This window comes from Botrytis fragariae (assembly GCF_013461495.1).
Source record: "Botrytis fragariae strain BVB16 chromosome Unknown tig00000045, whole genome shotgun sequence".
Classification (NCBI taxonomy): domain Eukaryota; kingdom Fungi; phylum Ascomycota; class Leotiomycetes; order Helotiales; family Sclerotiniaceae; genus Botrytis; species Botrytis fragariae.
Genome location: NW_023500991.1, coordinates 2,177,440 through 2,205,047, shown reverse-complemented (window position 1 = coordinate 2,205,047; position 27,608 = coordinate 2,177,440). Strand labels below are relative to the sequence as shown.

The 27,608-nt window shown below is 42.9% G+C and overlaps 7 protein-coding genes across 7 annotated transcripts; 2 read left to right on the top strand and 5 right to left on the bottom strand.

Annotated features, from left to right (window-relative positions):
• Nucleotides 1–672: 672 nt before the first annotated feature.
• Nucleotides 673–2,372, bottom strand: Bfra_003869 (putative cytochrome p450 alkane hydroxylase protein; the record flags this gene model as incomplete). The annotated part of the gene is made up of 4 exons (XM_037334274.1): nucleotides 673–1,103; nucleotides 1,200–1,743; nucleotides 1,806–2,095; nucleotides 2,174–2,372. 4 exons carry the CDS (start codon nucleotides 2,370–2,372, stop codon nucleotides 673–675), a joined length of 1,464 nt encoding a protein of 487 aa, XP_037194361.1.
• A 3,469-nt stretch (nucleotides 2,373–5,841) lies between these two features.
• On the bottom strand, nucleotides 5,842–8,424 carry Bfra_003868 (putative sulfate permease protein; the record flags this gene model as incomplete). Its single annotated transcript, XM_037334273.1, has 3 exons — nucleotides 5,842–7,521; nucleotides 7,576–8,093; nucleotides 8,145–8,424. The coding sequence occupies 3 exons, from the start codon at nucleotides 8,422–8,424 to the stop codon at nucleotides 5,842–5,844; spliced, it is 2,478 nt and encodes an 825-aa protein (XP_037194360.1).
• Nucleotides 8,425–11,532: 3,108 nt separating this feature from the next.
• Nucleotides 11,533–13,008, top strand: Bfra_003867 (putative mitotic check point protein; the record flags this gene model as incomplete). Its single annotated transcript, XM_037334272.1, has 3 exons — nucleotides 11,533–11,988; nucleotides 12,051–12,829; nucleotides 12,885–13,008. 3 exons carry the CDS (start codon nucleotides 11,533–11,535, stop codon nucleotides 13,006–13,008), a joined length of 1,359 nt encoding a protein of 452 aa, XP_037194359.1.
• Nucleotides 13,009–14,723: 1,715 nt separating this feature from the next.
• Bfra_003866 (uncharacterized protein) lies at nucleotides 14,724–16,434 on the bottom strand (the record flags this gene model as incomplete). The annotated part of the gene is made up of 6 exons (XM_037334271.1): nucleotides 14,724–14,750; nucleotides 14,892–14,963; nucleotides 15,079–15,264; nucleotides 15,412–15,623; nucleotides 15,794–15,892; nucleotides 16,287–16,434. 6 exons carry the CDS (start codon nucleotides 16,432–16,434, stop codon nucleotides 14,724–14,726), a joined length of 744 nt encoding a protein of 247 aa, XP_037194358.1.
• Nucleotides 16,435–17,337: 903 nt separating this feature from the next.
• Nucleotides 17,338–18,910, bottom strand: Bfra_003865 (putative kh domain rna binding protein; the record flags this gene model as incomplete). The annotated part of the gene is made up of 3 exons (XM_037334270.1): nucleotides 17,338–17,389; nucleotides 17,442–18,304; nucleotides 18,359–18,910. The coding sequence occupies 3 exons, from the start codon at nucleotides 18,908–18,910 to the stop codon at nucleotides 17,338–17,340; spliced, it is 1,467 nt and encodes a 488-aa protein (XP_037194357.1).
• Nucleotides 18,911–20,292: 1,382 nt separating this feature from the next.
• On the top strand, nucleotides 20,293–21,372 carry Bfra_003864 (uncharacterized protein; the record flags this gene model as incomplete). Its single annotated transcript, XM_037334269.1, has 2 exons — nucleotides 20,293–20,407; nucleotides 20,465–21,372. 2 exons carry the CDS (start codon nucleotides 20,293–20,295, stop codon nucleotides 21,370–21,372), a joined length of 1,023 nt encoding a protein of 340 aa, XP_037194356.1.
• Nucleotides 21,373–22,431: 1,059 nt separating this feature from the next.
• Bfra_003863 (putative cell cycle inhibitor protein) lies at nucleotides 22,432–25,112 on the bottom strand (the record flags this gene model as incomplete). Its single annotated transcript, XM_037334268.1, has 3 exons — nucleotides 22,432–22,546; nucleotides 22,664–22,802; nucleotides 22,871–25,112. The coding sequence occupies 3 exons, from the start codon at nucleotides 25,110–25,112 to the stop codon at nucleotides 22,432–22,434; spliced, it is 2,496 nt and encodes an 831-aa protein (XP_037194355.1).
• Nucleotides 25,113–27,608: the final 2,496 nt, after the last annotated feature.

Here is a 27,608-nt window from a genome sequence, read left to right as displayed (position 1 = left end):
TGCAGACTGTTGACCGCAGATCCTCCTTAATCAATCTTTTTTTATTTAAATAAAGTACCCTGCAATAGACGTCGTACCAACGACAGATTAATTTGAGGGGCCACCTTCATCTAACATGGTATCAATATGATATGTGTCGATCTTCCAAAGAAAGCTACATGATCAACAGTCACAACACACAAGCTTCCAATGGACTAATTAGGAGCCGATACTCTCTCAGAAACTTGGTATCTAGAGTTTCCCGACCTAGTTACTATTTGTGAGTATAGCCGGAGAAGACTATTGCGATTAGACCCCATTTTATAGGCTTGTGAAGGGGGAGAGAGCTGTTGCAAAGTAGCATTTTATTCTTTTGGGGGCGAATGTTTTTGTGAAAGAGACTTTTTGAGAGACCAAGAGAGGAATTAATGGCAGGCTCTTCCTCATCAATCGAAAGCTAAAAGAAGGATGAAAATCAAAGAGCTCTCCTTATCTCCGCAAAAATTCAGACGCACGATTTCCTCAACGTGCATACCACTGGACGTGTTTACGAGACTTAATGTTCGTCGCTTCCTTCAAGAAACTTGCCGATCTATTGATTGGATCAGGTATTTAAAATAAAGCTACATAGAACATATCTTGTTTTGGTTCGGGTAATGACTAAATTTTTTTGGAGGCCTCGTTGAAGTGCAACTAGATCTCCATTCTATTTACAGCCACCTTGACCTTTACCCCATTCTTGTTCTCGACCGTCATTCTGAAACGTTCCATCCAAGGCATAGGGTCTTGGTTCTCTATTTTCGAGAAATTTTGTATCACTCTCACTACAATGTAGGCAGAATCTGTAAAAACCATTTGCTGAGCAGGGCAAATGCGAGGACCTCCAGAGAATGGAAGGTACTCCCATGTCGGTAGTAACTTCTCCCATCTTTCTGGACGAAAATCATCTGCGTCGACACCCCAGTAGGTCTTGTCTCGGTGTAAAGTATGAATATCACAAGTGATACTACTACCCTTCCGGACTAGAAAGGGTGCCTGACCATCAGGACCGCCACCAAGTGGTAGAATGGTATTCTTATGACATACTCGTCGCAGAAAGCCTGCCGTTGGATGAAGGCGAAGACCTGGTAGAAAAGATCAACTATACCCAATCTTGCAACGATGAGAAGACCCAAAAAACAAGAACCTTCAGATGATATTAAGCAAAAATGATAACATACTTTCGTTGAAGACGTATCGTAAATACTTCATTGACTTGAGAAGCTCAAAGCTCAGAGTCTGCTGGGCAGTCGTCGCAGCCAGAACTTCCGTTCGAAGTTTATTACATCTGTCTGGATCGCGAGCTAAGTGAAAAAGTATATCACTAACAGCAATTCCTGTAGCATCATGGGCCGGAATAAACACATGGAAAAGCTGATAACGCAAGTCTACCGGATCCTGAGTTTCCTTTGCCATTTCGTTCAAGAGCACATATCGTTTTTGTGCGGAGCTCTTGTCTTCTGTTTCAATATTTTCTGCACTCTTCTGACTCTCCAGGACTCTAGTGACGTATTTGTCAATATAGGCATGTACTTTCTTGAAGGCCCTTTTCCACGCAATATCTCGACCGCAAATGAATTTCAGCTTGCCAAGCATCATTCGCGCACCGAGGCCACGCATTGTCATGTCAAAAGCATTTAGAAATTCTCGAGAATCAAAAGGAGTGTTTGAGCACTGAGATTCTACCGATTCGCCAAAAAGGAACTCGGTTGAGATATCAAGAAACTGCGCGAGACAATAGTAAGTAAATATAGACACCATAATAGCAACGGTGGTCGTCATCATACCAAATTTTTCGTAAGTGGATGCAAATCTATTGTAGAGCCGTCTCGTGGAATAAGATCCAAAAACCGACCAACATGCTTCTCTAACGTGGCAAAGTTTGATATCTCAGTCCTCGCAAATGTGGGTCTGATGAGAGCACGAGAGCGTTGCCATATAGGACCATCCGCTGTGAAGATTCCCTGTGCCTCAAAAGAACCTCCTCCTTTCTCTGGCTTGACCTTGACTTTGCCAAAATTCTCAAAGGAAAAGGCTAAAACTGTTTGGATATTTCTTGGTTCACAAGTGTTGATGACTGTCGTTCCCCAAGAATTGATTTGGAATGTTTTTCATTAGGTATCATAAAGTTTCCGATTTGTTTGTAAAACTTGACCTGTTTTCATGGCTTTACCCATCTTGAAAAACAAGTCGAGTCCGAGAATGGGCTCCCTGTGCGGATATTTTCTGGGCTTGATGCATCCATTCTTGCGTTCGAGATCGACGGTGGCAAGGTGTTCGTTGATCTTCCTGTAAAGATAAACAGTGGGAAATACTCCAGTAGTAAACAGAAAAAGATAAGTTGTGGCTCTCATGATTGCTCAGTGCTGTCAAATTAATAATTGAGGCTTCAATCTCTTAAGGGAACTTGTAATTCATTTCGAGAGAGGTGGGCATCCTTTTTCTTCATGATCATGTCCTCAGATGATCAACCCTACTGAATGTATGAATGATAGACCATGTCATGTTGGGCCTATCTTGCCTTATCTTCAATAACACCTCCTCAATGTCGTACGGCGCATACATTTTGTAGGTGTGAGGTTGATATGCAATGTTACAGTAAATGTCAAGAGAGGCTAGTTTACACGTGGGTGAACGGCACGGCCTTTATGTGTGACACACCTCATGCGTGTCAGCTTCGATTAAAAGATCGTCATCACCACAATCAACTAATAAATTCATAGAACATGAATATATATACATGGGGAGCCCGGATGATGCCACCCGTTCCTTCCGGTGTATCCTTCTATTCGGTCAGTAACATATCATTTTGTGACAACCCCTGTAACCGGTAGCCAAGTTTTACTATCCGCTTCGCCTCTGCTGTTTTGGTTCACCGTGTTAGAAGGTCTACCACCCCTCAGATCTCCACCTTGAGCAAATTGAAGCTCGCTATGTGTTTGTCCCGGAACCTCCACAGATGAAGCCATCAGCGAGACTATACACACTTTTAGGTCAAGAATCAGCCCTACACGTCGAGGGCCGTTCAAGCCAAGGATCGCAAGGGAAAAGCCCAGTTCTATTTCTAATTCTCTCAAACTTCGTATTACTTGTGATGCTAGGAGCCGCCTTAATCTCGCTCCTTCAAAAGGATAAATTAGTTCCAACCCCATCTGGGTTTGGTAAGTTACCCACCAGGTTTTTCTTCTTCATCACTAACAAGTCAATCATCAGCTATAACTGAAGAACTGCCGACAACGTATGGAAGTTTCACTTGGTGGACAGAATACAGTGGTGCCAATGATACAGAGGTCGATGCACTCTGGAATGCCATTCTTCCTTCGCATGGATTAGTCGCCGTTGATCGCGAGTGGTCCAAACAACGAAATTGGCCGGATTCACTGCATCTTCCTACCGACAATAGCAAGAATATCTACCTACTTGAAGCATACCATCAACTGCACTGTGTGGTAAGATGTTCTCTCCCAAACTCCCGCAGATTTGAGGTTTGAGAGATGTGAGTGCTAACACCGAGCAGAAAATCATCCGCCAGACATTCTGGGAGGCCGTTAGAAGACAACCATACACCCCCAACCCACCTCACGCTGGCCACTGTTTTGATTTCCTTCGTCAGGTAAGCACAACCCAAATCACAAATTGAAAATAACTTCCGTGCCTTATTAGATGTACAGACCACCAATTCGTAGTTGAGTGCATATGTGGCTTATAATGCTCTACCCTATTGGAGCCGATTAATGCACAAGTATTGAGCTGCGACTCATACTAGTTTTAGGCCCCTTCCCTGGAATTCAGAAGTTGGAAGTTGTAAAGCGCAAAAAATGCATTTAATGGCTAATGGACCAGTGATGACAGTGCATGTAATTCCTCATAGCCTGAAGACTTGTCCAGAGGGGAGGCGAAAATCTATCAACGCCTTGCCTTACGTTGTACTGTTTTATTCACTAGACCTCCTTCCTAAACCACAAGAAGTCCGGTACACCAGAACGGCTGTAATAAGGGAGCACATAGATCTTTGGTGTGGTCAAATTATGGTACAGAATGACCAGAGACGGTTTCGAGTATATCGTTTTCAACGAACAAGATCTGCATCACTGCATAAGAATGAAGATTTGTCCCTTTCTTCAGGACTCGCTGTGCATTCAATTATCTATACATGTGCATACACACATGCAAGACAAGGAATTTGTACGTCATATAAAATAGACCACAGATATCTGAGCTTCAAACCTTCCTCACAACCTGTAAACAAGTTATTATAATCCCAAATAGAAACTCCTATCTAATCCTACCCGCAATCGCTGGCCAGGGAGGACCACCGAACCGCTCAGCTTCATCCATCAAATTTCATACTGCATTGTCTGTTGCATTGGAGGGTTGCATGATGCTTTGTGTATGCATAACTGCAAATTGATCTTCCTATTGTGTCTGGTGATGCATTAAGTCGTTAGGTAGGCGGCAATCTCGCCCCCGAAAATTCTATGTTTTCTATCATGAATTAAACTTCAGCATCTAGCTGTCACCCTCTTACCAGGAACTTTACGTCCTTCGGAGAAGTTACCCCTAAGATCTTTATTGTTTTGAAGTGAAGCAGGTGCGTGTGCAAGCGATGTTCTCTAATGATACTCACTTATAAAGACCTCCACCGAGGGCATCTATCCCAGAATAATTACATTCAGTAACTTCAAACAAACATATCTATCGTCCGATCAAAAACTTTCACTTACTTATTCATTTCCATAAATACCCCCACACCACAATGCAAACTCCTATCTTCATTATCCTATTCCTCGGAATGATAGCCAACTCTTTCGCAGCCCCAACCTCTGCATACTGTAAGTTAAGATAATCACCCTATTCATTTGTCTCATCTGGAATTTGCAACTGACTCCTCGATCGCTCAGCAACCATGGGCGAAGCCCCCGTTAGCATCGAGGAACTCGAAAGTAATGCTGCCAATCCAGTCGGAGACTTCTATTAGACAGACCCCCACTCGTTCTCTCCCGTCAGACACCTAAAGTATGTGCATATGTAAACATCTATTAGCAAATCCACACCGCGACCTATTTTTGCACATGCTAATTATCGTGACTTTAGAACTGCAGACTACTCGTTGCTCATGGAATGAACGAATTTGAGAGATCATTATTGAACTGCAATTGCAGGCTTGGACGTATGAGAGATGATTGTACTATCATAGTTCTATTTCAGGAAGAGTAGCTTTAACCGAATTTGAAGTCTTTGAAACATTCTGCGAACTGTGTTGTCATTTCAATTGAATCTTGTGCCGACTGGTCACACCTGCTTGTTCTCTTCCACATTGCCAATTTCTTCATTACTAGTCAGTCCCTTTTCATACCCATATTGCACTGCACACTATTTCCCATATCTGTGGTATAGAAACCCCTCCAAGATACACTGCATAATGGCGAGAAATAAAATAGTGTTAGATACAATGTCAAAGATCTATCCGACTAGGATAAAGAACGGGGCAAAATACTTATATGGATCAAGCAAGCGTTATAATGAATAAAGGGATATTACTTATATATGAATGATGAGAGCATACTAATGCGCCATAGAAGAGCACAATTGTTACAAACAACAACAAATGAAGTAGTCACACAAAAAGTAAAACTTTATATATTATTCAAGGACGTAAATCCGAATCCGGTACATGTCCATTACTTCATATAGAAACAGCCCGGACAGTCATCCAACATCCTGCCAACCCCATAATTTTATCATCATATCCAAGCACTCGTGGTATCAAAACGACCAAAAAAGTAACCAATCCAAAAACAAAAACGTTAAAATCCCCAGAATTTAAGCCACAACCCCAGTATCCCTACCTCCTCTTTCCTCAAACGCCTCTCTCGCTTTGACATTTGCCACTGCACTCTGGAACGCACTCGTAAGATCAACGTGGAATAATGGCCGATTGAGACCGGTAACAACAGCCGTTCTCGACCTCGTGACGTTCTTCGACACAGCTTTCAAATCACTACCACTTCCACTCTCACTATCTCCTCTAATTTGATCTCCATTTCTCAGATCTCGTTCGCGCGTTCGCTGTTCCTTAATTTCTTTCTCGTTGGATTCAGCTTCTGCTGCTGCTGCCGCACTATCCTGACCTCCCATTTCCGCAACCGAGAAAATGGGCTTCCAGCGGTGTGATCCTTCTTCCTCGGGAGTTGGGTATCCGAATCCAGCGGCAACGAGAGCACGTTTGGTCCAGCGATTATTGATAGAGGTGAAATGCCAGTCTACGACGGAAGGAGATGCATAAGTATCGAGTTGATTACGAACATCGATGAGTTGTTGGATGGAGGTTATATCGACATTGTTAACGGAGCTGAAGTCGAGGATGATAGCTCTGAGGGTAGGGCGGTCGCTATGATCTTCAGGAGCTTTGCCGCGACGTGGACCGGGGTCATTCCATGGGCGATCACCAGGTCGAGCGTAATGGTCAGGGTTGGTTCGACGGGTTGTGGCGAAGATTGTATTGGTAAGGTGATCGAGATAGTGATTGGCGTTTGGATAATTAAATCCTTCTGAGAATCGATAGATGAAGATGCCGGGATAAGGAGTTTGAACATCAACTTCTGGATTAGTTCCATCACCGTGGTCGAAAGGAAGAAAGACTGTTCGAGATCCAGAATCTTCGAATTGAGTGGCATCAGATTTTGGGAAAGTGCCATTGTCGGCCAAAGGTGCTGATCTATATTCGGCAATTTCACCTCCGACCGAAGTAACCTTGACTTTACCAAGAAAGCGTCCTCTAGCCTTAATAATTCGGAAAATGAGAACGGCGAATGAAACGCAAATAGTTACGTAGATACCATCTTCAATGGTGGTAAAAACGGTAACAATGACACCTGCGAAGAAAATCGGAACCTCGAGAGGGGATACACGCCAGAATTGATAGACAGTATTTGGGGGTGTGATGAGATCTCCGACAGCGTGAATAATGACTGCAGACAAAGCTGCACTTGGAATGTAAAAGAAGACTGCCGTAAGTGCGTAGATAGCAAGAAGAACGATGACAGCGGTTATGACACCAGCGAATGGAGTTCGAACACCAGCCTTCGATTTGATAGCTGTACGAGAGAAAGAACCGGTAACTGGATAACCACCAAGGAAAGAGCCAAAGATGTTGGTGACACCAATAGCTACCATCTCCTGAGATGGGTTGATAACATAGTTGTTGACACGTCCGAAGGATTTCGAAATTGCGATGTGCTCGATAAGGAGAACGATGACAGTGGCTGGCAAATCTCCTACAAAGACGTTGATAATCGAAGAGTTGACTTCTGGAACAGCAGCATTTTGAAATCCTCGTGGAACTTTACCAAGAATCTTGAAGAGTGGCTTTTTGCGATGGTGCATGTTTACAAGCCAACTAACCAATGTGTATAACAAAATAACAAATACGGTTCGAAGAGTTGCGGCGAAGAAGAATGCTCTTTTGTGGTTTGGGAACTTCTTAGCTCCATAGTTACAAGCCTTAAAAATGATAATTAGTAATGATCAAGGTGTTGGCAAAGGTTCACAACTTACAGCTCTAAGCGTATACAACAGGAAAAGGGCTGTCAAGCCGATGGCTGCATCAAGTTTTGTATTGGGAAGACCCTTCAACGTGTTGATCACAACCTTATAGGTTGAAGCTCTGGAGCTAAAGCCTGTGATACCCATCAAGGTTGGAACTTGCCCAACAGCAATATTGATAGCGGAACCAGTCATGAATGCCGAAATTGAAGTGAGAGAAATCAAATCGACAATCCAACCGCATCGAATAAGTCCAATAAAAGCGATGATGCAACCAGCAATTACAGCCAAACAAGATGCAATGACATGGCCAGGAACATCAGGATGGGTGACAGCAGCTTTCACCAAGATTTGACCGACGAGAGTCGACATGACAGCAACAGGTCCGATAGTGATATCCTTTGACGTAGCGAAGAACCAGTAGACAAGAACTCCCATGAAGGATGAGTAAAGACCGAATTGAGGTTCGAGCTCAGCGAGGGTAGCATAAGCCATACCCTGAGGTACGACGACAGCACCGATAGTAATACCTGATCGACATTAATAATCAGACTCAAGAGAAAGTATGCGGTACTACTCACCAGCTACCAAATCTCCAAACAACCATTGCATATTATAGCATCCAATCCAACTTAAAAATGGAAATAGCGAGCGGCCATAAGCGGCGAGATCGTGTCGATTTGGGAGGGTATCCTGGATCCATTCTAGACTTCGAGGTTCTTCCTCTACGAATGTATCGGCTGTTTGAATGGAAAAGACTGACTCTCCTCGTAGAATCTCCTGACTGTTGAGTTCATCGCGATAGTTGAGTTTGATACCGAGGACCTTGGCCAATCCATGGCCAACTTTGGTAGCAGCCATTGTGGTAAAAAGCAACTTGGCTGTGAAACCTGAGATAGCGGAAGATTAAGTGGAAAAGAAAGGCTATTCCGCAAAGGGTGGGTGTCAGTAGATCTGACCTGACAGATATGACAAGGCGATCTGCAAGTTACTCCCAGATGGTTATCCAAGAATCTGTAACTTTATGAGCGGATGCAGGGCTGATATAGCCGTATCTGCTCCCAGGAAGTCGGGTCGAAATCAGATGATTTTGTATCTGACAATTGAAGAAAAATGGGATTTAATAAAAAGTAAAATTGTCTGACATCGGAACTATTCAAATGCAGGTCGAAAGCTGGAATAGATAGTGCAGCTTCTGATTGTCAAGAAGAGGCTTTTGTTCTCAAAAGACTTGAAAAGGTAAGACGTGATCCAAGAGTGGCATTCAGCAATTGACCTCTTTGAAATTTGGGGGTGCGCCACCAATGTATTGCGTGCTCGTGGATGAATAAGATGGAAGAGAGAAGAGGAAAGGAAACGACCAGGTAAATAGGTGAATCCCTGTGTGTAACCTTAGGCTGATCCGAATTTGGAGCCTTTTGAATTGAAATACTTTGGTAGTAGACGTCAAGCCAAGTAACAGCGGGCTTGCAAATTCTTCGAGTTTGGGGGGTTTTAATATTATACTACTGTGAAGCTAGAAAGACTTGCGGGAGATTTGTCTCAAAATGGAAGAGGATATTCGTGGTGACGGGATCGTGCTGGAGAGATGACATTAGTTGACAAGGGTACAACACAAAGTGGTTTGATGGATGTATATCTAAAAATGGCGAAAGTACCTACTTATGGTAATAATGCAATAACAATAACTAAGAATGGGTTTGGTATGTATTTCAATTGGTGTTCTCTAAATTTCTAGAATTTTGATTTTCTGGTTATGGGGACGTGGAGATGGCAGTGGCGGATGGCTACTCTTTCTTGATATAACAGGGTAGGGAGTATCCTACAACTTTGAGATGTATCGAGACTCAGGATGCAAGATTCAAGAAGAGGTACTGTAGGTACTCTAGACTCTAGAAAAAGCGCTTCAATCTCCAAAGGACCAAGGGTATAAGTTCGAACCTCAATTCACAATCAAATGTCTTAAATTGATTTGGGTGTAAACGTAACCACAGTAATTCGGTGTACGAATAATATGGGGAAGTCATTTATCAGGGGGGAATTAGAAATACACTCTGGCCATTTCTCTAGCCATTTCTTTACCCATTTCTTCTCAGAGCGGAGTTCTTCTTTACTGTAAAATTCTCTTCTTTTCATAGGTAGTCTCAGTAGTATACTTCGTGCTGTCCTGTCAGTCTATTTCATGGCAGAGTTGATCTAGTGTTACATGTACCACATTTTAGTGGATACGTAATCATCATTACCATTGTTACCATAATTATGCTTTCTTTACCCCGATCTTAATTTGGTTGAACACAGAGTTTCCGCCTAGATCTTCCGTGTTAAACCCCAAGGAGAGCAAGGGAACCAAGGGAAACCAAGGGAAATGGGGACAGCTCTTTGTGAATCCGGAACAAAATAAATGGACTTGTAGTGGATGAAGTGGGCGAGGTGGGAATATTTTCAACATGTCGACGTATTTGCCGAGCACGCAATTCGCTAAAATTGATCTAGTTTTTCGAAATTATAAATTAGTGGCAAGCGAAGATGAAGGAGATAGATCTCCAGGGACCAAAAGAAGACAAAGGAAAACATTAAAAAAAAGCTTTCTTTCTATCTGGAATCTTGGAAATTTGAACAGCTGAAAACTCTATTGTGTACGTTATCCAATCATTGGCGGCAAGGAATAAAGAGAAGAGGGGAGATTGATTGAAGAAATGAAGAGATAAACCATTGATATGGCGTTTCTCATTGATTCCCTTGTGAGTCTATTGTATAGGGAATAAAAAAAGATCAGCTCTTCAAGATTTTCTACAATTTTACAAAGCTGTCTCTTTCAAGCAGTAGATTCGGCTATTACCAGGCAAGGGTAGCTCAAACCTGGTTAATGCAAGTTGCAGCACGCGGATTATCCATTGGGAAATATCCACCCAATGACCGTTTTGCCTCATGATGCAATGGGAGGGATGAAGATCGCAATCCGATAAGATACGATAAGAATGAGAAGAGGCTTGGAAAAGCTCCGAGACATCACAATAATTTCAAAATTCTGGAGGCTCGAAAGGCTTGGAGGCTTAAAAGCTAATATTTCTGAGCTGAGATCTATATTGTAAATGGGATGGAGTGCAAAATTGTATTTGGATTATTGAACATCGAGACCACCAGACTGGAGATAGTATCTTTCCCTTACCAACAAAAACCCGCGGAGATGAGGATGAAGGAACCTCCCGTCAGCCAAATGTCTTGGGAGATACAATATGAGTTAGTCCTAACAATAGGGTCTGCGGATGGAGCGTTTGGGGCCGATAAAAAAGTATTCACCGCGTCGATGAGAGATATTATTGTCGAGAACGCTTTCAAAATCCGATCAAGCTTCCTCTCTTGCCTCCAAATTTCCAAGAGTTGAGGACTCATTTCGATTCATATCACATGACATATGTTCACGTGCCATCGTTTTCATGCGGCCTTTCGCGGTCTTCCAGAATCTGTATCCGTACCCAGTACCCTTATCGATATCTTGTTGGATTGAAGTCAAAGCAGAAAGACACTGAGAAGGATATCATTGTCATGCTACTTCAATCAATATATGAATGATGTGTCAATAACATCGTTGTAGGTTTGTACATTAGGTAGGCAGGTAGCTTTTTTTGGTGGTTGTCGTAAGTTATGTATGTATAAGTGTTATCACGAAAATTCGCGGTTTACCAGCCACAGCTTCACTTTAACCACACTTCACACTTCACACTTCACGCTTCACACTTCACACTTCGCTCAGACTTCTGCTGACATGACAACAACTCAATTTGATAACAGACAGTACAATAGAAAATAGAACGATACCATACTTCATATGATTGTATTCACATAGTCATAATCACCATCTTGGATCTCAAGAACAGACAATCGAGTATCACTCCATCACTCAATCCGTATCCTTCATCCTTATAAGTTAATCCTCGATCCTCTATCAACAAACAATGCGATAGCAAAATGGCATCTTCATCCCCCACCAAAGACGCATTTCAATTTCCTATACTGGCCCCTCCAAATCATTCCGTACTCAATCCGCCAGCATCTCCCCGCCGAGCTTTAAGAAGATTACAGTCCGCGCACACTCTAGGTTCATCATTCAATCAACCATCCCTGATCTCACAACAACATAAGCAAGCTTTGCAAAAGATTATTCCGCCCGTGCCAAAAGATGCCACACAATCTTCAACTACTCATTCCAGAGCAAGATCCAATAGTGATGTAACGAATATAGTTCCAGTCCCAACTTCTTCGATGAGGCGCCCTACATCAAACAGAAAACTTACTGCGACAGAAAGTATGTCGTTGGATCGTTTACTTAGAGAGGGTCCCCCTGATGGAGATATAATTGGCAGTTTGGAGAGTATGAGATTGAAGATATTGGATCAAGGGGTCAAGAGTGATAGCGATGGAATGGTGTGTCAATTCCTTCATTTTCACTCCACCACTTCGGCCAATAAATACTTACTTGTCGATAGTCCTCTTTGCGCATTTACATCTGGCTTATATTACTCAATGCACCTACCCTTGAAACCGACGCATATCTATCTCTAATTCATCGCGGTGCATCTCCCGCATATTCCAAAATTCGAAACGATACCTTTCGAACTCTAGCCACCGATCCTCTTTTTCGACGTCGAGTTAGTGAAGCAAGCTTAATCCGACTTTTAAATGCAGTAGCATGGAGGTTACACGATGCGAAAGAGGCGCGAGCAGAATACCGAAATATACAGAATAGACAGATTATGGAGGCGGCTATTCAAGGTTCTCCAGAACGAGGTCCATCATCACCAAGTATGAGATCTAGAGCTCGTGCTCTGACTTTAACAACCGAAGGTTCTGATGTTGGGGCTGGAGAACCGGGTACATATGTTCAAGGCATGAATGTACTCGCTGCACCCTTTCTCTATGCTGCCCGTAGCGAATCTGAAGCATTTGCTGCCTTTCATCGCTTCATAACAACCGAAGTTCCTGGCTATGTGAGAGGTGCTATGGATGGTGTTCACAAAGGACTCGCATTAGTGGATAAAGTTCTAGCTATTGTTGATCCAAAATTGAGTCTTTATCTGATTGGAAAGGGTATGAGTGCAGAAATTTATGCTTTCCCTTCAGTACTCACTCTATGCGCATGTACCCCTCCGTTACCCGAGGTACTTCGTCTTTGGGATTTCTTGTTTGCCTATGGTGCTCATCTCAATATTCTTTGCATTGTGGCACAACTTGTTATTCTCAGGCAATCAATAATGAGTTCTCCTAGGTAAGTTCTGGGAGTTGCTTCTACTATATGTGAATTCAACTAATGAAAATCAAAGTCCTACGAAGATTCTCAGATCTTTCCCTCCTTTACAAGCGGATACCATTAAAGAAGTTACACTTACTATCATCAAGAAAATTCCGGATGATGTTTATGCGGAAATCGTTTCGCATGCTAAATAGTTTATTGACATGCATGGCTGGCGGGCGTTATACATTGCATTGGATGAAAAAAGTAAAAGTTTGAGATGGGCTGAATGGTTACTATATGTACGAATGATATCATGATACAGTTATGTTTTGAGAAGAAAATGATCAATTGGTTGGATTGGATTGCATGAGGCTGGGTTGGGGTTGGTCGGTCTGGGGAGGTTCTGGGTTGGATGAATGGGTATGGGTATGGATATGAATTAATGACATTGGAGGGGAAGTAATTTTTAAGTATAAGCTTGAGTGTAATATATTTATTTGTATACCTATCCCTGTTTCAAAACTTTAGTGGTTGGGTGATCACTGTTTTTCTCAAGTTTGAATTCCTGTTTCTGGTGGCTATGCAAATGTGTAATACAATGTAGCTTCTTCAAAACTCATACTCCTTCCCCATCCTTCTGGGTTCCTCTTCGAATACCTAGTATGCATCATCAGTCCCAATATATCCTTCATACCATAAAACGTCGCCTTTTCTTCTTCATTACTAATGAATTTTATGAATGACTGATCGATTGTATCAGGGCTTTTTGTTTGATTGATGGATAGTAGGGGGAGGAGAGTGGTTGTATTTGTGTATGAGTATGAGTATGAGTATGAGTATAAGTATAGATAATGGATAATGGATGAGTGAGAGAGAGAGAGAGAGAGAGAGAGATAGAGAGAGAGAGAGAGAGAGATAGAGAGAGAGAGAGAGAGAGAGATGCTTATTAGAGACAGAAAGACAGACACAATGCGTCTATAGAGAATAAATGGGGGATAAATGAGGGCCAGATGATGAGGCGAGAGTATTGCGTTATATTATGTGTAGGATATTTGGGAAGGATGGAGGGAGAGACGAAGATGCGAGGTAGATAGGAATGTAGATAGACATATATTTAAAATGAGATATTACAGATTACTGCATCGAGATAGAGGGATGGCTTTGAGTACCAGAGCAGAGATTAGGTGAGATTATGTAATGTTCATAGCAAAATTCAAATATATGAATAAATACTGAAAATATGAGAGATGAATGTAATATCCTCCTTGTACTGTACTATCTGGATAGTATATATCAAGTTCATAACTATCCATTCGTCAGTTTCCTCTTTCCTCTTTCCTTTTCCTTACACCCATCCAAGTTCTAACTGAATAAACGAGCTCAGCTACTCGAGAATTGAAAATTACATAATATAATACATCTATATAATAAAGTAAGACAGTCAGATAATATGTATGTAATGATATGATATACATCTTAGTATACTACTTATATCATATCATATCATATCATATACACAGAAACTGAATTCCAACATGGAAATCTACTTGAGAACTTTGCCAGACAGATATATATTGGATATATTTATACATATATGTACCTATATAGACAGACAGATAGACAGGTAGATAGGTAAGTACACAGGATTATGCTTCGAAGCAAAAACCTAAAGATCTCTTTTATTGCATGGAATGATATTCTTAGTTCGTGTGACTATTCGATAGAGCTCACAGTAGAGCACATTTTGTGATGCTTTGGGTCATTGAAGGGCTATTGTTTGATACACGTGTATGTCACCCAATAATCCGTATTTGACTTTGAGATTTTTAGAGTGGAAGACCGAGTGAGTGATATTTGTACGGATATTGGATTTCGGGTTGTGTATTGAATTGTAATGCAGAAATATCGATCAATCCGTATCACATACTTATGCATTCTTGAATGCTATATGGAACTGATATGTAAGTTAGCTGTCTCTTCTCTCGACTCCGCAATACTTCTCTCATATCTCTCTTCTCACAATCCCGTCCCATTCAATCATCTCCGAAGATCAGAAGCAAAATCGAAGTAAAAGAGAAGTAAAACACAAACTCACCATATCTGCCCCACTCGTCCCTTTTCTCAAATATCCTATGTTGTCCGCAAATTCCTTTGTCTCTCTGAATGCCTATTTTTCAAATCTCACATTAGCCCCAAAATTCTTCCATCTCCCATCCATCAAAATCTACCCTAAAATCTCCAAGAACCGAAAAGAAACAATAAAGTAAAAAATGAATACCGACCATATGAGCCTCCTTACTCTCCCACCCTAGCATCATAACCAAAGCTCTCCCCTTTTCTTCCTCCATCGCCTCTTTATTCTTAGCGATCTTCTCAATCACCTCTCCGGAATCTATCACGCCCAGAAAACCTGCTATTTTCTTCTCTGCGTGAAGTTTGCGGATTGCTGTTTTGAAGTATTCTACACCCTATTTGTGTTTCTTAGTCTTCTACTTGATCTAATTCTCATCCTTTTATCCTCGCTCTTCTTCCGATTCATCGAATTTTGGATTTGGATTTGGATTTGGATTTGGACGGAGATGACAAATAGGAATATAGAATAAAACACCACCTACCTCAAGAAAAACATCCTCCACATCAAAAAACGTAGCAACTTCCATTACTCCCCCCTTCTGCTCCGCATTTCCTTTTGCAATCGCCCCCGCAACATCCAATTTGCTTGCGTGTATGATTTCCGCACTTCCCATAATCGGCTGCAAGTTTTCTAAAAAGGCTGGGTAGGCTGGCGAATCCATAAAGGCTTTGTGGGGAGCGAGGGATGTCCAGTCTTTGGATCGGGTTAGTATAGATATAGATAGATTTGGTCTCGTATAGGAAGATAATGGGAAATTTGAGTGGGGGGGTACAGATGTAAAGAAAGAGCAAATGACAAGTGACAGGGCAGTTCTCAACGCAGCCAAGATCAGTAAAAGAAGCAACGAAAAGGGAAACACAAACCAATACACCAAATCAACACTCCCTCGTCCTCCAGTGTTCCGCCGTAGTAAGAATTTGTACATCCTTTTTGGGCCGCTACTGTGTCTAGAGTTTCACGCCCTATATTGGTTACATCTGGTTAGTGTGGTTCTTCGAATTTCATCCCTCCATTCATCCATCTATCCATCTACCCGTTCCATAAAGCCAAAATCGAACCGTGACAAGTTTAGATCCAAGCAAGCCTGGATACTCGAATACTCCCCCTCCCATCCTTCTCCCTATTCCCCTCATTCCAAACCGGATGTAACACACTCGTGATCACTTAGTTCCATCCGGCCAATCTCACTTCTAAGTTCTCACCTCTGTGATCTTATCCCGGATATCTAAACCGTACTGCCCGCTTGAAGCAACACCCTACTTAAATCCATCCCATACACAACCAGCTTTACATGTATCTCATCCCCAATTCCATCCTCATCCCTCTCCCCCAAAGAAAAAAAAATACCACACTTACAAATCTTCGCTGCCTTTTCCGCCTCTCCCTTTCCCTCTCCCTCCCCCTCCAAATCTCCCACCCCTATCTCCCCTCTCAACCCAATCCTCACCATTTCCGTGACCGGCCCATCAAACCCAGACCCACTAACCACCGACCGCATAGCCATTTCGACACTATGTCCTTATTCCCTACCTTACGTACCTATATCTAAATCTGTATCTTTACCAGGAGCAATGTAATAGATAATAAATAATAAATAGCTATAGTGAGTGACAAACCACCAGCTAACATAGGTATCTGAAGTCTTACCTTACCTTACCTATCTACCCCACACAACACGAACACGACACTTATGATGTCAGCAGCTCCGATCACATAAACTCCCAAACTTTGATTTCCAAACTCGCTCAGTCACTATCTCCTAGAGCTTTTACAGTAACAGCTTCAACAGATCAACATCTCATTATCAAATCATCAAGTCAACAGATATTAGTGATCTAACCCATATGGCAAAATATCACACACAAGATCACTAAACATAAAACAACGCACATAATGAGTAATTCAAACATCACCAAATCATCAATCCATCTCGCCTGACCTCACCTCAGCTCACCTCAATTTCAAATGCGTCTCCAATCCCACAAACACAATCAAAAGAACCTCACATCATCAAAACATAGCAATTTTTCACAATTCATATCACCCTAGCCTATCATGCATCATGCATCATGGTTTTCCTTGCATACCAGTTTCCCTATTAGCATCTTTCCCATCATTCTCGTTTCCATGCACTTGATTTCCCATACAAATCGCGGGTCAGATTCCCATCAATCAATCAATCAGGATCTCATTCTCCCATCATTAACTTTTTTTATCAATTGCTTAGAGAGATCTTTTCACTCCTAAGGGAAATATACGCCATGAAAAAGCAAGCAAGCCACCATTCCGCCAACCAGGCCACTAACATTCATAAAAAAGATTCATTTCTGATTGTTAATAACACGTATTGCCAAAGGAATTCCTTTTCCTTGCCCATATCGAACCCTTTTCATATATCAATTTAAATTTAGCTTGAAGCTCTGTGACGTTCACTCTCTAGCCTTGAGTAGAGCATGTATCTATTGATATATTAGTAATACGAAAATAAGATTAAAAGAAGAGGAAACTTACAAGGCCATTTGATTACACTCTGCTGTTCCTGTAATTGTAACCAGTCTCTCATTTGAATTATCTTGCGGCTCATTGATCTTAATGACACTACCACTGAGTTGTCTGATTTCATTAATCTTGGCACCACCTTTACCGATTATAGCTCCAACCATATCATTTGGGATGAAGATTTGCTGTGTTAAGGGTTGACCAGGGATAGCACCTGGCATAGGCTGACCTTGTGGGCCAGTAGCACCATGTGGTTGAGGAACAGCGTGGCCAGCTTGTTGTGGTTGTTGTGGGCCCACTCCACCATAACCGCCAACGGCTGGAGAAGCGTGTCCACCGTAATGTGCAGCAGCAGCAGGCTGTTGGTGAGGTGCTTGTCCTTGACCGTATGGTTGGGCATAGCTGTTTCCAGGAGTATGGTGAGATCCACGGTCAGAACGACGATGGTTGTCAGGGTGACCATAGTTTCCACCAGCTGGTTGTGGAACATATGGAACAACCTGCATACCACCTGGGACCACACCTGCAGGTCCACCACTTCTTGATGCATAAGCAGATGCAGCGGGACCACCAAATCTCTCTGTCAATTGTTCAAACAATGTGCTTCCCACATAATAGGTTGCAATATGAACGGCATCTGCAACACCAAGAACAACAAGGGATCTCTCAGTTGAAAGTGGAAGGTACGAATCGGAAGCATTCAAACGAGCTCCTGAAGCTTCTTGGATCTCTTTGATCCGAACACCACCTTTACCAATTATAGAACCAATCAAGATATGTGGAATAAGAAGGCGAAGAGGGTATGTCTTCGAGGTGGAGTCCGAAGGAGCCTCGAGAGGTTCATTGTTCAATGTTCGAATTATCAAACCAAATGCCTACAAAAAATTAGTTACATTTCTTCAAATATCGAAACAAACAAACAAACATACCTTAGCTACTGCATCAACAACACCACTGACAGTCAAAATTCTTTCCACTGCACCCTTTTGATAATCGCTGACTGTACATTTGGCACCAGAAAGCTTTCGGACCAAGGAAACATTTTCCCCTCCCTTGCCAATAACGGTAGCAGCTTCGGCACTTGTAATTACGGATCGAACATGTATCCATCCGCTCTCGTCGTGTGGGAGAGCATTTCCAGAGGAAGTGCCTTCGGTTTTAGTAGGAACCGTTGTTTGGATTGGTTGTGTTGCTTCAGTAGTAGGAGCATCAACGACCTCGGTATCCCCCTGGGCATCCTTTACTTCTTCTTTTATTCCATTGGCTTCCTCAGGTTTCGCGTCTCCATTTGGATTGGTGAGGACTGGGAGCTCGGTTTCAATGACAGATGGTTTCTTTTCTGAATCATCTTCACCCTTTACAATCTTATCTAAAGCAGGACGCTTGGCATCTGGTTGATCGCTTGGTGCAGAAGGGGATGATGGATCCTCAAGAGGACGTTTTGTAGATTGTGTAGGAGCTGTTGTAGGTGAGGCCGACATTTTCGGTTGCTATTTGGTTAATCTCTTCTTTTGTATTTGTTTCACTTTAGGTTGAATAGTGATCGGAACGGGATTGGAAGATAAGTCAAATGACTATTTGGATTGATCGCTTTTTATGTACACCAGAAGAGTCTTCGAAGGAAAACGTGCTGGTGTTGGGTTCGGAGGAAGCAGGGAATGGAGCGTGTGCTTTGACGGGGACTGCGAATAAGAGAAGATATGTCGATAGGGGAGGAAGCAGATGTGGTGTAAAACAACAACTTGTAATAGACCTGCAAACTCTGGAAAGGGATTTTCTTGGAAGTTGGAAGGAGGGCGAATAATTTCTGTGATTGTGATGGATGTGAGGGTTTTGGAGGTGAAGATAACTGATTTTGAAGAATCCTCTTATTTTTGGGGGAGAAAAAAGCAGTATTAGGGACCTATCCTCAAACCTTAAGCTTTTCCACCAACGATTCCAAGTTATCGTTGTCTTAATGCTTTCTTTTTAAAGTACTGGTTTGCGTTCCCAGTTTTCAATTCCGATGATGATTTAGTTTGCTGCTTGTTGATCGAAAGTTGCAGGAGATGGAGAAGCGACAAAGAGTAGATGGAGATGAAATTCGAAGAGGTTGAAAATCGCGTAGATCTTTATTTCCCGAGGATCGTGGTTTACGTTGGTAGATTGAGCGACTTAATCGAAGAAGTCGTTTCGATGATGAAGAAGATGATATTTCAATGAAGAAAAGGGAAGGGGAAGGAGAAGATGATGATTTAAAGAGATGTACTAGAATACCTAGATACTTCAAAAGAAAGTAGCAAACAAGAAAGAACCTTACGCGGTACTGGGGCGGTAGATCTGAGATGCGAGGGAAGCTCCACTAGCGTAGAAAAAGTTATGCTGCCTGACTGGGTCTGAGGCCTTTTGCTCTTTTGCTGAGGAGGTCTGAATTAATGCTTGCATAAAATGTATGTATTTCTGCCTCAGGTTCAATTGTGACACTTTCAGGTTCCAAGGTTTACATCGACTTTACATCAACTTCACACACTTCATACATAGCAAATTTTATAGTGATAAGTAACTACAAGAAACAACACGATTTGATGTTAAGCCGGTTTACGAGTCAAGACTTCATCACTTCCCGCATCTTTGACATTATTCAATAACCTTTTTCGGCCCGCTCCTTTTCTTCAAAAGATATATCCGTGCACATATAAGAAAGATCAAAGCATTGCACGTGTTTTTGGCTGTCAAATCGAAACACGCTACATTTCAACCTCTGGTCCTTGTCTCAAGTTGCTGTCGATCGAGGATTGAATGAGATGATTGAAAGGATCAGTTAAGATAATTCTAATGACTTGTTAAGAATCAAACTTATAACCCCTTCTCCACTCCATTTGCCATGGATATCGATCAAGACCCTCGAATCTCCGCCGCATATACAACGCGTCTCGACCAAACCCTCCAAGATCTCCAAGATCGAGTCAAGGAGCAAGAAGCCGCACTTGCAAAGGTGAGTTTCCACTCTCCACCAGATCGCTTTCTAAAAACCTCAAGCTAACAATCCACCCTAGCTCCGAGCAAAAACCTCAATTCCCATATCTTCCGGGCCATCACCAGATCCCAAAACCCACCTCCACCAACTCCGCGCTCTGAAACACGCATACGACACCCTCTCCACCACACCCCCCTACCTCCCACCCCCAAATCCATCCTCCCCGCTCTCCTCGCCCACCGCACCACCACATCCTGCATCCAAGAAACCCAAGAATGCATAACCACCAGCTCACATGACCTTTCCACTACCACCACCCTCCTCCAAAAAGAAAAATCCGACCACCAAGATGCCCTCTCCATCCAATCCGCGCTCCAATCACGCATCTCCGCGCTCACAACCCAACTCACGCAACAAACTCAAAAATCCCCCTCCCAAATCTTTTTCGAGCTGCAATCCTCCTTCCAAACAGGCAAAACACACTACGACACCGAGACCGGCAATCTAATCCGCGCATTCAACTCCTTCATCGATGCGCATCTCGCATCCATGCTCGCCGCCGAAGAACTCGGCGGCCCCATCGTAGGCGAAATGCTCTCCATCACCCCACAAACCCTCATCGCCGGTTTCAGCACGCAGGGAAAACCCAAAAAGCCAAAGGAAAACCCAAACATGGATAAACGCCAGCGTCGCATCGACGAAATCTGGGGTCCCAAACCTTCTCTCGACCAAGACGACGACGACGAAGAAGAAGAAGAAGAAGAAGAATGGGACGAAACACGTGCCGCCGCAGCAGAAATGCGCGAATTGGCCGAACAGCTGTTGAACGGATTATTGGAAGCCGATGAGAGTGGCTCGGGTGGATATGTCACGCTCGAGAGAGATAGTGCGGCGGCGAGATTCCTGGTCAGGAGCAAAGTTGCGCAGTATCATTTCAAGGACGCGAGAAAGTTGAAGCTGGTCGATTTTGAAAAGGATATTGTTTGAATGATTACCTCTCGAGTACACTATATACCCGCCCTTATTCAGATTGCCAGATTGCTACCTAGTTAAGCAAGTTTCATACCTACCTAGCTAGGCACCTACTCTTTGATCATGATGAATATTCTATTCTATTCCCTCCCCTCTCGCTTCTCACATTTCGCATCCCGCATCCCGCATCCCGCATCCCTCATTCCCTTACAACCAACAACCTAGATACCTCTCTATATCCCCTATAATCCCACACACAGTCATACCGGTACCCCCTCCCAAAAGAACTTATCAACCCACAACACACAACCACAACTCCAGCTCCACCTCCAGCTCTACCTCCCCAAACATCCGCAAACCTCACAAGCAATCTTAAACTAGCAATCTCAATGTCCATTTTTTTTTAGAAAGAAAAAAGGAATCATTTAATTTCTCTATTTCTCCCTTCCCCCTTCCACTTCACCTCACTTCACCACACTTCTCTACTTCACGACCCCCACGCTACCATTAGGTACATACATACATATATATACACACAGTACACAATACACACGCAAGATCCATCCATACATCTGCACTAAACTACACTACACTACACTACACCATCCAACCCCCTATCCGACCCCATTCACTCTATTCACCGATCCCACCTGCCCCTCCTATTTTCAAATTTTCCTCCTTTCAAACCATCCATCCACCCACCCATTGAAAGGAATCCCAAGCCTAACCTAACCTAAACGCCCAGCCCGCCCATATAATGAATCAGACTACTAGAAATGGTATGTGAACGAACGCCTTACATGAAACGAAACACGAACGAGTAAAGCAGAATCATTAATGTACCAACAATCCCCTTTTCCCTAGGTATTTTCACTTTTCTCCGCCGTGAGAAAGCAGGGAAAAAAAACAGACACAAGAAATGCTTGAAAGAAGAAGATGAAGAAAAAAGAAAAGAAAAGAAAGAACTCAAAGAAAACCCCTCAAATATTTATCTTGCCTCCATGGAAGCCTTTTCCTAGATATCAACAGTATTCACACTAAGCTCCGCTAGCACTTCATATCTTTCCATGAATCTCACTTAGTCCTCCCGAAAAGATGTCTCTTATGACCGTCCTTTCCGCTCTTTTTTCCATTCGGCGAACCACTGACATCGTCTTTTCCATCATCATTGTATTTGGATTTGTAGATCCTGTTTTGCGTTAGATATATTCAATATTTCATCCACTTTAACCTCAATATATTCGCGCTTGCACCCGCAGGTACCGCGTCTTAGATGTAAAAGAGAAAGAGAAAGAAAAAAACATACCAACTATTCCCAATCATACTAATCCCCTTACTTTCCGCTGCCCGATAAAACTTGGCACTCTTCTTAAGGTCCTTTTTACACCCCACTCCCTGCGCGTAACAAAATCCCGCTTCAGCTAAAGCATCGCCATCACCCCAAGCTATTCAAAATATTAGTACCTTGTCTCAATTTGCATTTGCACCACCTTAAAACTAGGATAAAACTCACATCCAGCGATCTCAAAGCATCTTAATGCAAGGACTTTGTCCTGTTCAATACCCCAACCATTCATATGACTGACCCCCAATTCATAAATACTAAGCGCAAATTGAGCCTTTCTAGTTTTCCTTTCCAAAACATCGACAGCTTTTCCATCCTTTGCCGTATCCTCATCATCGGCAACTTCAAGGCTAGCCGAATCCGCAGCTTTTCTCAACCAAGCTACGCCTTCTCTCTGGTTAGGTCGCATACCCCAACCGTGTCTACAAGCGAGTGCATAGAGAAGCATACCAGTAGGATGATTCTGCCTGGCTGCAAGACGTAGATGATAGGTGGATTTGGTTAGAGAGCCAGCTTCATGATACTCGATAGCTTTCGCAACATGTTCTTCTCCAGACATTTCAGCCGATGGAGCTAGTGAATGTTGCGATCGAGCTTTTATTGTAGTATTTGAAGAGGCAATTGATGGTGCGCGGTTGTCCTTTTGCGCTTTATCTTTATGTAAGGTAGGGGGTGCATCGAATGGCGATGGAAGATGACTAGGGTCTGTTAAGCTTCGTCCTCTTTCGGCCAATGTTGTAGGTTCCGTGCCCTGCTCTAAGGAAGGACGTAAATGTGAGATATCTGGTCTGGAAGAAGTCGATGGTCGAGATGGAGGTGATGGCGGAGGTCCGCCTTCAATCGTTTGATTATTGCCCAGGAAGGCAGGAGGTTGTTGCTCAAAGATAAATTGAGCTTGCGGCTGACCTTCTTGAAAAATTGCTGAATTTCTTTGTAACATCTTGCCTCTAGGTAGATTAAACGTCGAGTATACATAAGATGGTGCAGCTCCCTCACTAAGAAGGTTGTGGTCCGGGAATCCTTCACTGTGCATACTCACAGGAGTATGAGCAGTATCATCAGTGAGAATAAATGAAGGCTGGCTGTCAGAAGATGCCTGTCGGGAAGGTATTGTTGGTTTGTCTTCCGTTGGGTGATTACTAGATCTACTAATTGGCCGAGAGAAGTTGAATGCAGGTCTGGGTAGATGTGTGTGGTCTACAGAATAGTCGGAGCTCACAGATGGAGATCGTGGTACTGAGGAGTTGAAAGAAGGAGAGTTTGGTGTGCTTGACATGGCACTGGTTGAAGAAAGTTTGCGTTGAGGAGAATCGTGTGATAATGAGTGGTCATCATCTGAGCTCTCCATCGACATAGATCTGGAACTAGGAGCTCTTTGCGCGAATGGTGCTCGTGGTGGTGCCAAAGCTCTTGGGCCATAACCACCTACAGCTAAAGAGCCATCGGGTCCTCTAAGTGCTCGCTGGCGCATCGATTCCTGACTAGGTCGAGATGGGGCATCGGAAGGAGATCGGCCAGGTCTGGGTGAACGTGGCCCTCTATATGGGCCGTCTGAAGGAGATCGACCTGGCCTACCCATACGTTGTTGAGGAGCAGATGGCGAACGTTCAGGCCTAAGTGATCGATCATTGTGAGGGCCAGATGGCGAACGACCCGGCCTGGGTGATCTTCCAGGTCCATTGTGAGGAGCAGAAGGAGAACGCTCTGGTCTGAGATTGTTACGCCCCTGATGTGGAGCTGAAGGCGAACGAGATGGCTGTGGAGATAAACGTCCCCGATACGGGGCATCAGATGGTGACCTTCCAGGTCTGTGTTGAAGTTGACGAGGACCTTGATCTATGGACGCTGGCGAAAGATCCCTTCTAGCTCCAAACATGCTCTGTGGTTCCCTCGGAGTCGGACTTGGAGGTGGTCTTCTGCCTCGAAATCCCTCTTCCTTCTCAGGAATTACATCGAATGCTGGAGTATCTGGAATCTTTCCCACCTCAGGATGCACCGAAACTGGCCTGAACATAGGTGCCTCGACCTCTGTCAGCTGTTGTCCCGGGCCAGCAGAAGCAGGAGATTCTGTAGGAGACAACTGGGCCAGAGGGGAATCTGCAAGTCTTTCGGCAGAGGCAGATCGTATACTTCCGAGTCGAGATTGGCCGAGAGAGTTCGCGATTGTCAGTGGTGGCAGACGACTTATGCGCTTTCCTCCATTTGTACTTTCATTCAACTGCCTGGCCAAGAGTCGACTTTGCGCCGCGAATGCATCCAAGGGTGAAAGTTCGGGTGGAATATCTCCGGCTACGTGTAAACGGGGGGAAGGTAATGAGCGCAGTGATGGGGATGGTAAACCATTACTGCTACTACCCATTGCCCCATGCGATTGTGACCGGAGGTCAATGAATTTGGGTCTGTTAGCCATATCGCCGGTTGGTGGATGACTTCCTATGTCCAAATTGTTCTATCCTTCCCATGAGTTTGTAGATAATTTCCAGAAATCTTGCGTGGTATCTTGTAACCAATGTGCGACCCTTTGTTGGTAATGTATTGTTGATTCACAGTAGAGAAGACGTTGTGGCTGCAGTAGATGTGATCAAGGGAACATCAAACGTTTGAGAGATGTTGGCGAATGAGGAGGAGGCGCAGTCAAAGTTCTCGTAAAATGTTGGGTCTGGAGCTGGCAGATGTGGATTCGAATGTATGCGATAATGTAAGGAGATGGTGACGGGCCGTGTACGATAACTTTTGGAAGTTCAAAAGGTTCAAAAGTTTGAGAGTTGAAAGTCGAAAGTGGAAAGTGGAAAGTCGAAAGAGCGAAGTCGTTAAGAAAAAGTTTAGGAGTGACAAATGGTATTGTATAGAATATGTAGTAGGTATTGAACTGAACCGAATTGAACTGTATTGAATTGAATTGAATCGAATCGTACCAGTAAAATGAAGGAGTGAATTAGCGTTTATGATTTGGACGTAACGCAAGTTAAAATGAATGTATTTCGATTGAGCAAATTTGAGATCTGAGATCTGAGATTGGAGATTGGAGGTTGGATTGAATGAATGATGAATGAAATGGGATCTTGTTGGCTTTTTTTTTATATTTGATAAACCTTTGGCGATAATATTCAACAACGAGAGATGTTGCAGAATGATTAGAATAGATACGATAATAATGTATGTAATGATTCTTTCTCGCTGCAGTTTCGAACAGGCATCATGTGCAGATTCTCTTGCCGTTGGTAATTTCCTCTTTTTTTTATTTTGGTTTTCCCTATTTTCCCCCCTCAATCTGTTGTGATCCCCGATATGCACGAAAGAATTGACCCAATGAATTGTTGGCCTTTAAGGGATATGGTATTGTGGAGTTGCCCCTTGATGAAGAAGACTTCGATGATATTGAAAAGATGTAAATAACCACATAAAAGTCAAAGTGAATAGAGAATCGAGGAAAAGAAAATAGAAAATAGAAAATAGAAAAAGGTCCAATGATCAAACGAATCTCTCTCGTATAACGATGATTAGTCGCCGTGAGGGAAAGGTATGTTCTTACTATGGCTAGAATAGTAGATGGAATGAAAAGAAGTAGAAGAAGGGATTGGCCAGGCCATTCATAGCAACACTTGGCAGATTATCAAATAACAAAATATATGTATGTATGGATGGATGGATGGATGGATGGATGGAATGGGTGTAATGTAATGTGATGATAAAGAGTGGAAGGTAGAAGGGCAGAGGGAATACGGATAAAATGCAAGGCAAGGCAAGGTCAGGTCAGGTCAGGTCAGGTCAAGTAAGATACTAGAAAGCCAAGCCAAGGGAAATTTCCCATGTAGCAACAAACGGGAATCTCTCCTTTCCTTTCCTCTCTCTACTTTCACTGGCGTTGATGCATGGCCATAATAATCAAACAATCACAGTCACGCACGATGAGTAGGAAAAATTAAAGGATATCACGAGAAGGAGAAAAAAAAGAAAGAGATGCCAGGAACAGAAAGTTCACATATAACCCTAATGACCACTCCTCCGTACCATCTAGGTCTTGATATTAAATCGATCCACTTCATCTACCCGCTGCTACTTTAAAACCTAGTGAACTGTGAACTAGAAGGAGATGATGCTAATAATAAACAAATCATCGCTCTCCCCCCCCATCAGACATCTCATTCCGTCTTTCCCATTCGTCACTTCTAACCTAGGTCCATTATCCAATCATCCACTCAATTCAATATCGAATCACCTTAAATTTCTAACATGTGGAGTTGAAACTACGACTACCCAGCTATCTAGCATCTACTGAGCACCATCTCCGCTACCACACGAAATAACGAGTACTAGGTAGGGAATAGCTATAGAGATCTGAAGAAACTGATTTGATAATGATAATGACAATAATAAGGGGGTCAAGACTGAAGACTGAAGACTGAAGACTCGACACTCACACTCACACTCATCAACACTCACGAGGAGGAGAATTTCATAAAGTTCCTGACTAATGCTCACTAGGAACAATTGAAGAAAAACGCCATAGCATAGGGGTTAAACCGATTTGATGTGCCGTTTGCACACCTACATCCATAATATATCGTATACCGGAGTATTTATCTAGCGAGCTGCGGTTACTTTCGCTATCACGACACATATCTCGTATTCATACCAGAATTTTCTGATTTCATTACTATGGTGTACTCATAGCGTCCATTAGACACCCATTTAATTCTGCACTGGAGCTTCGCATGCGATACGATATGTATCTAGAACTTTAATACGATATCTATCTAGAACCTCAAATACGATCGTAGACTTCAAAATGGATATCCATAAGATACGTATCTAATTCTTCACTAGAGCTTCATATATGATACGATATCTATCTAGAACTTCAAATACAATCGTAGACTTCAAAACGGATATCCATATCGATACG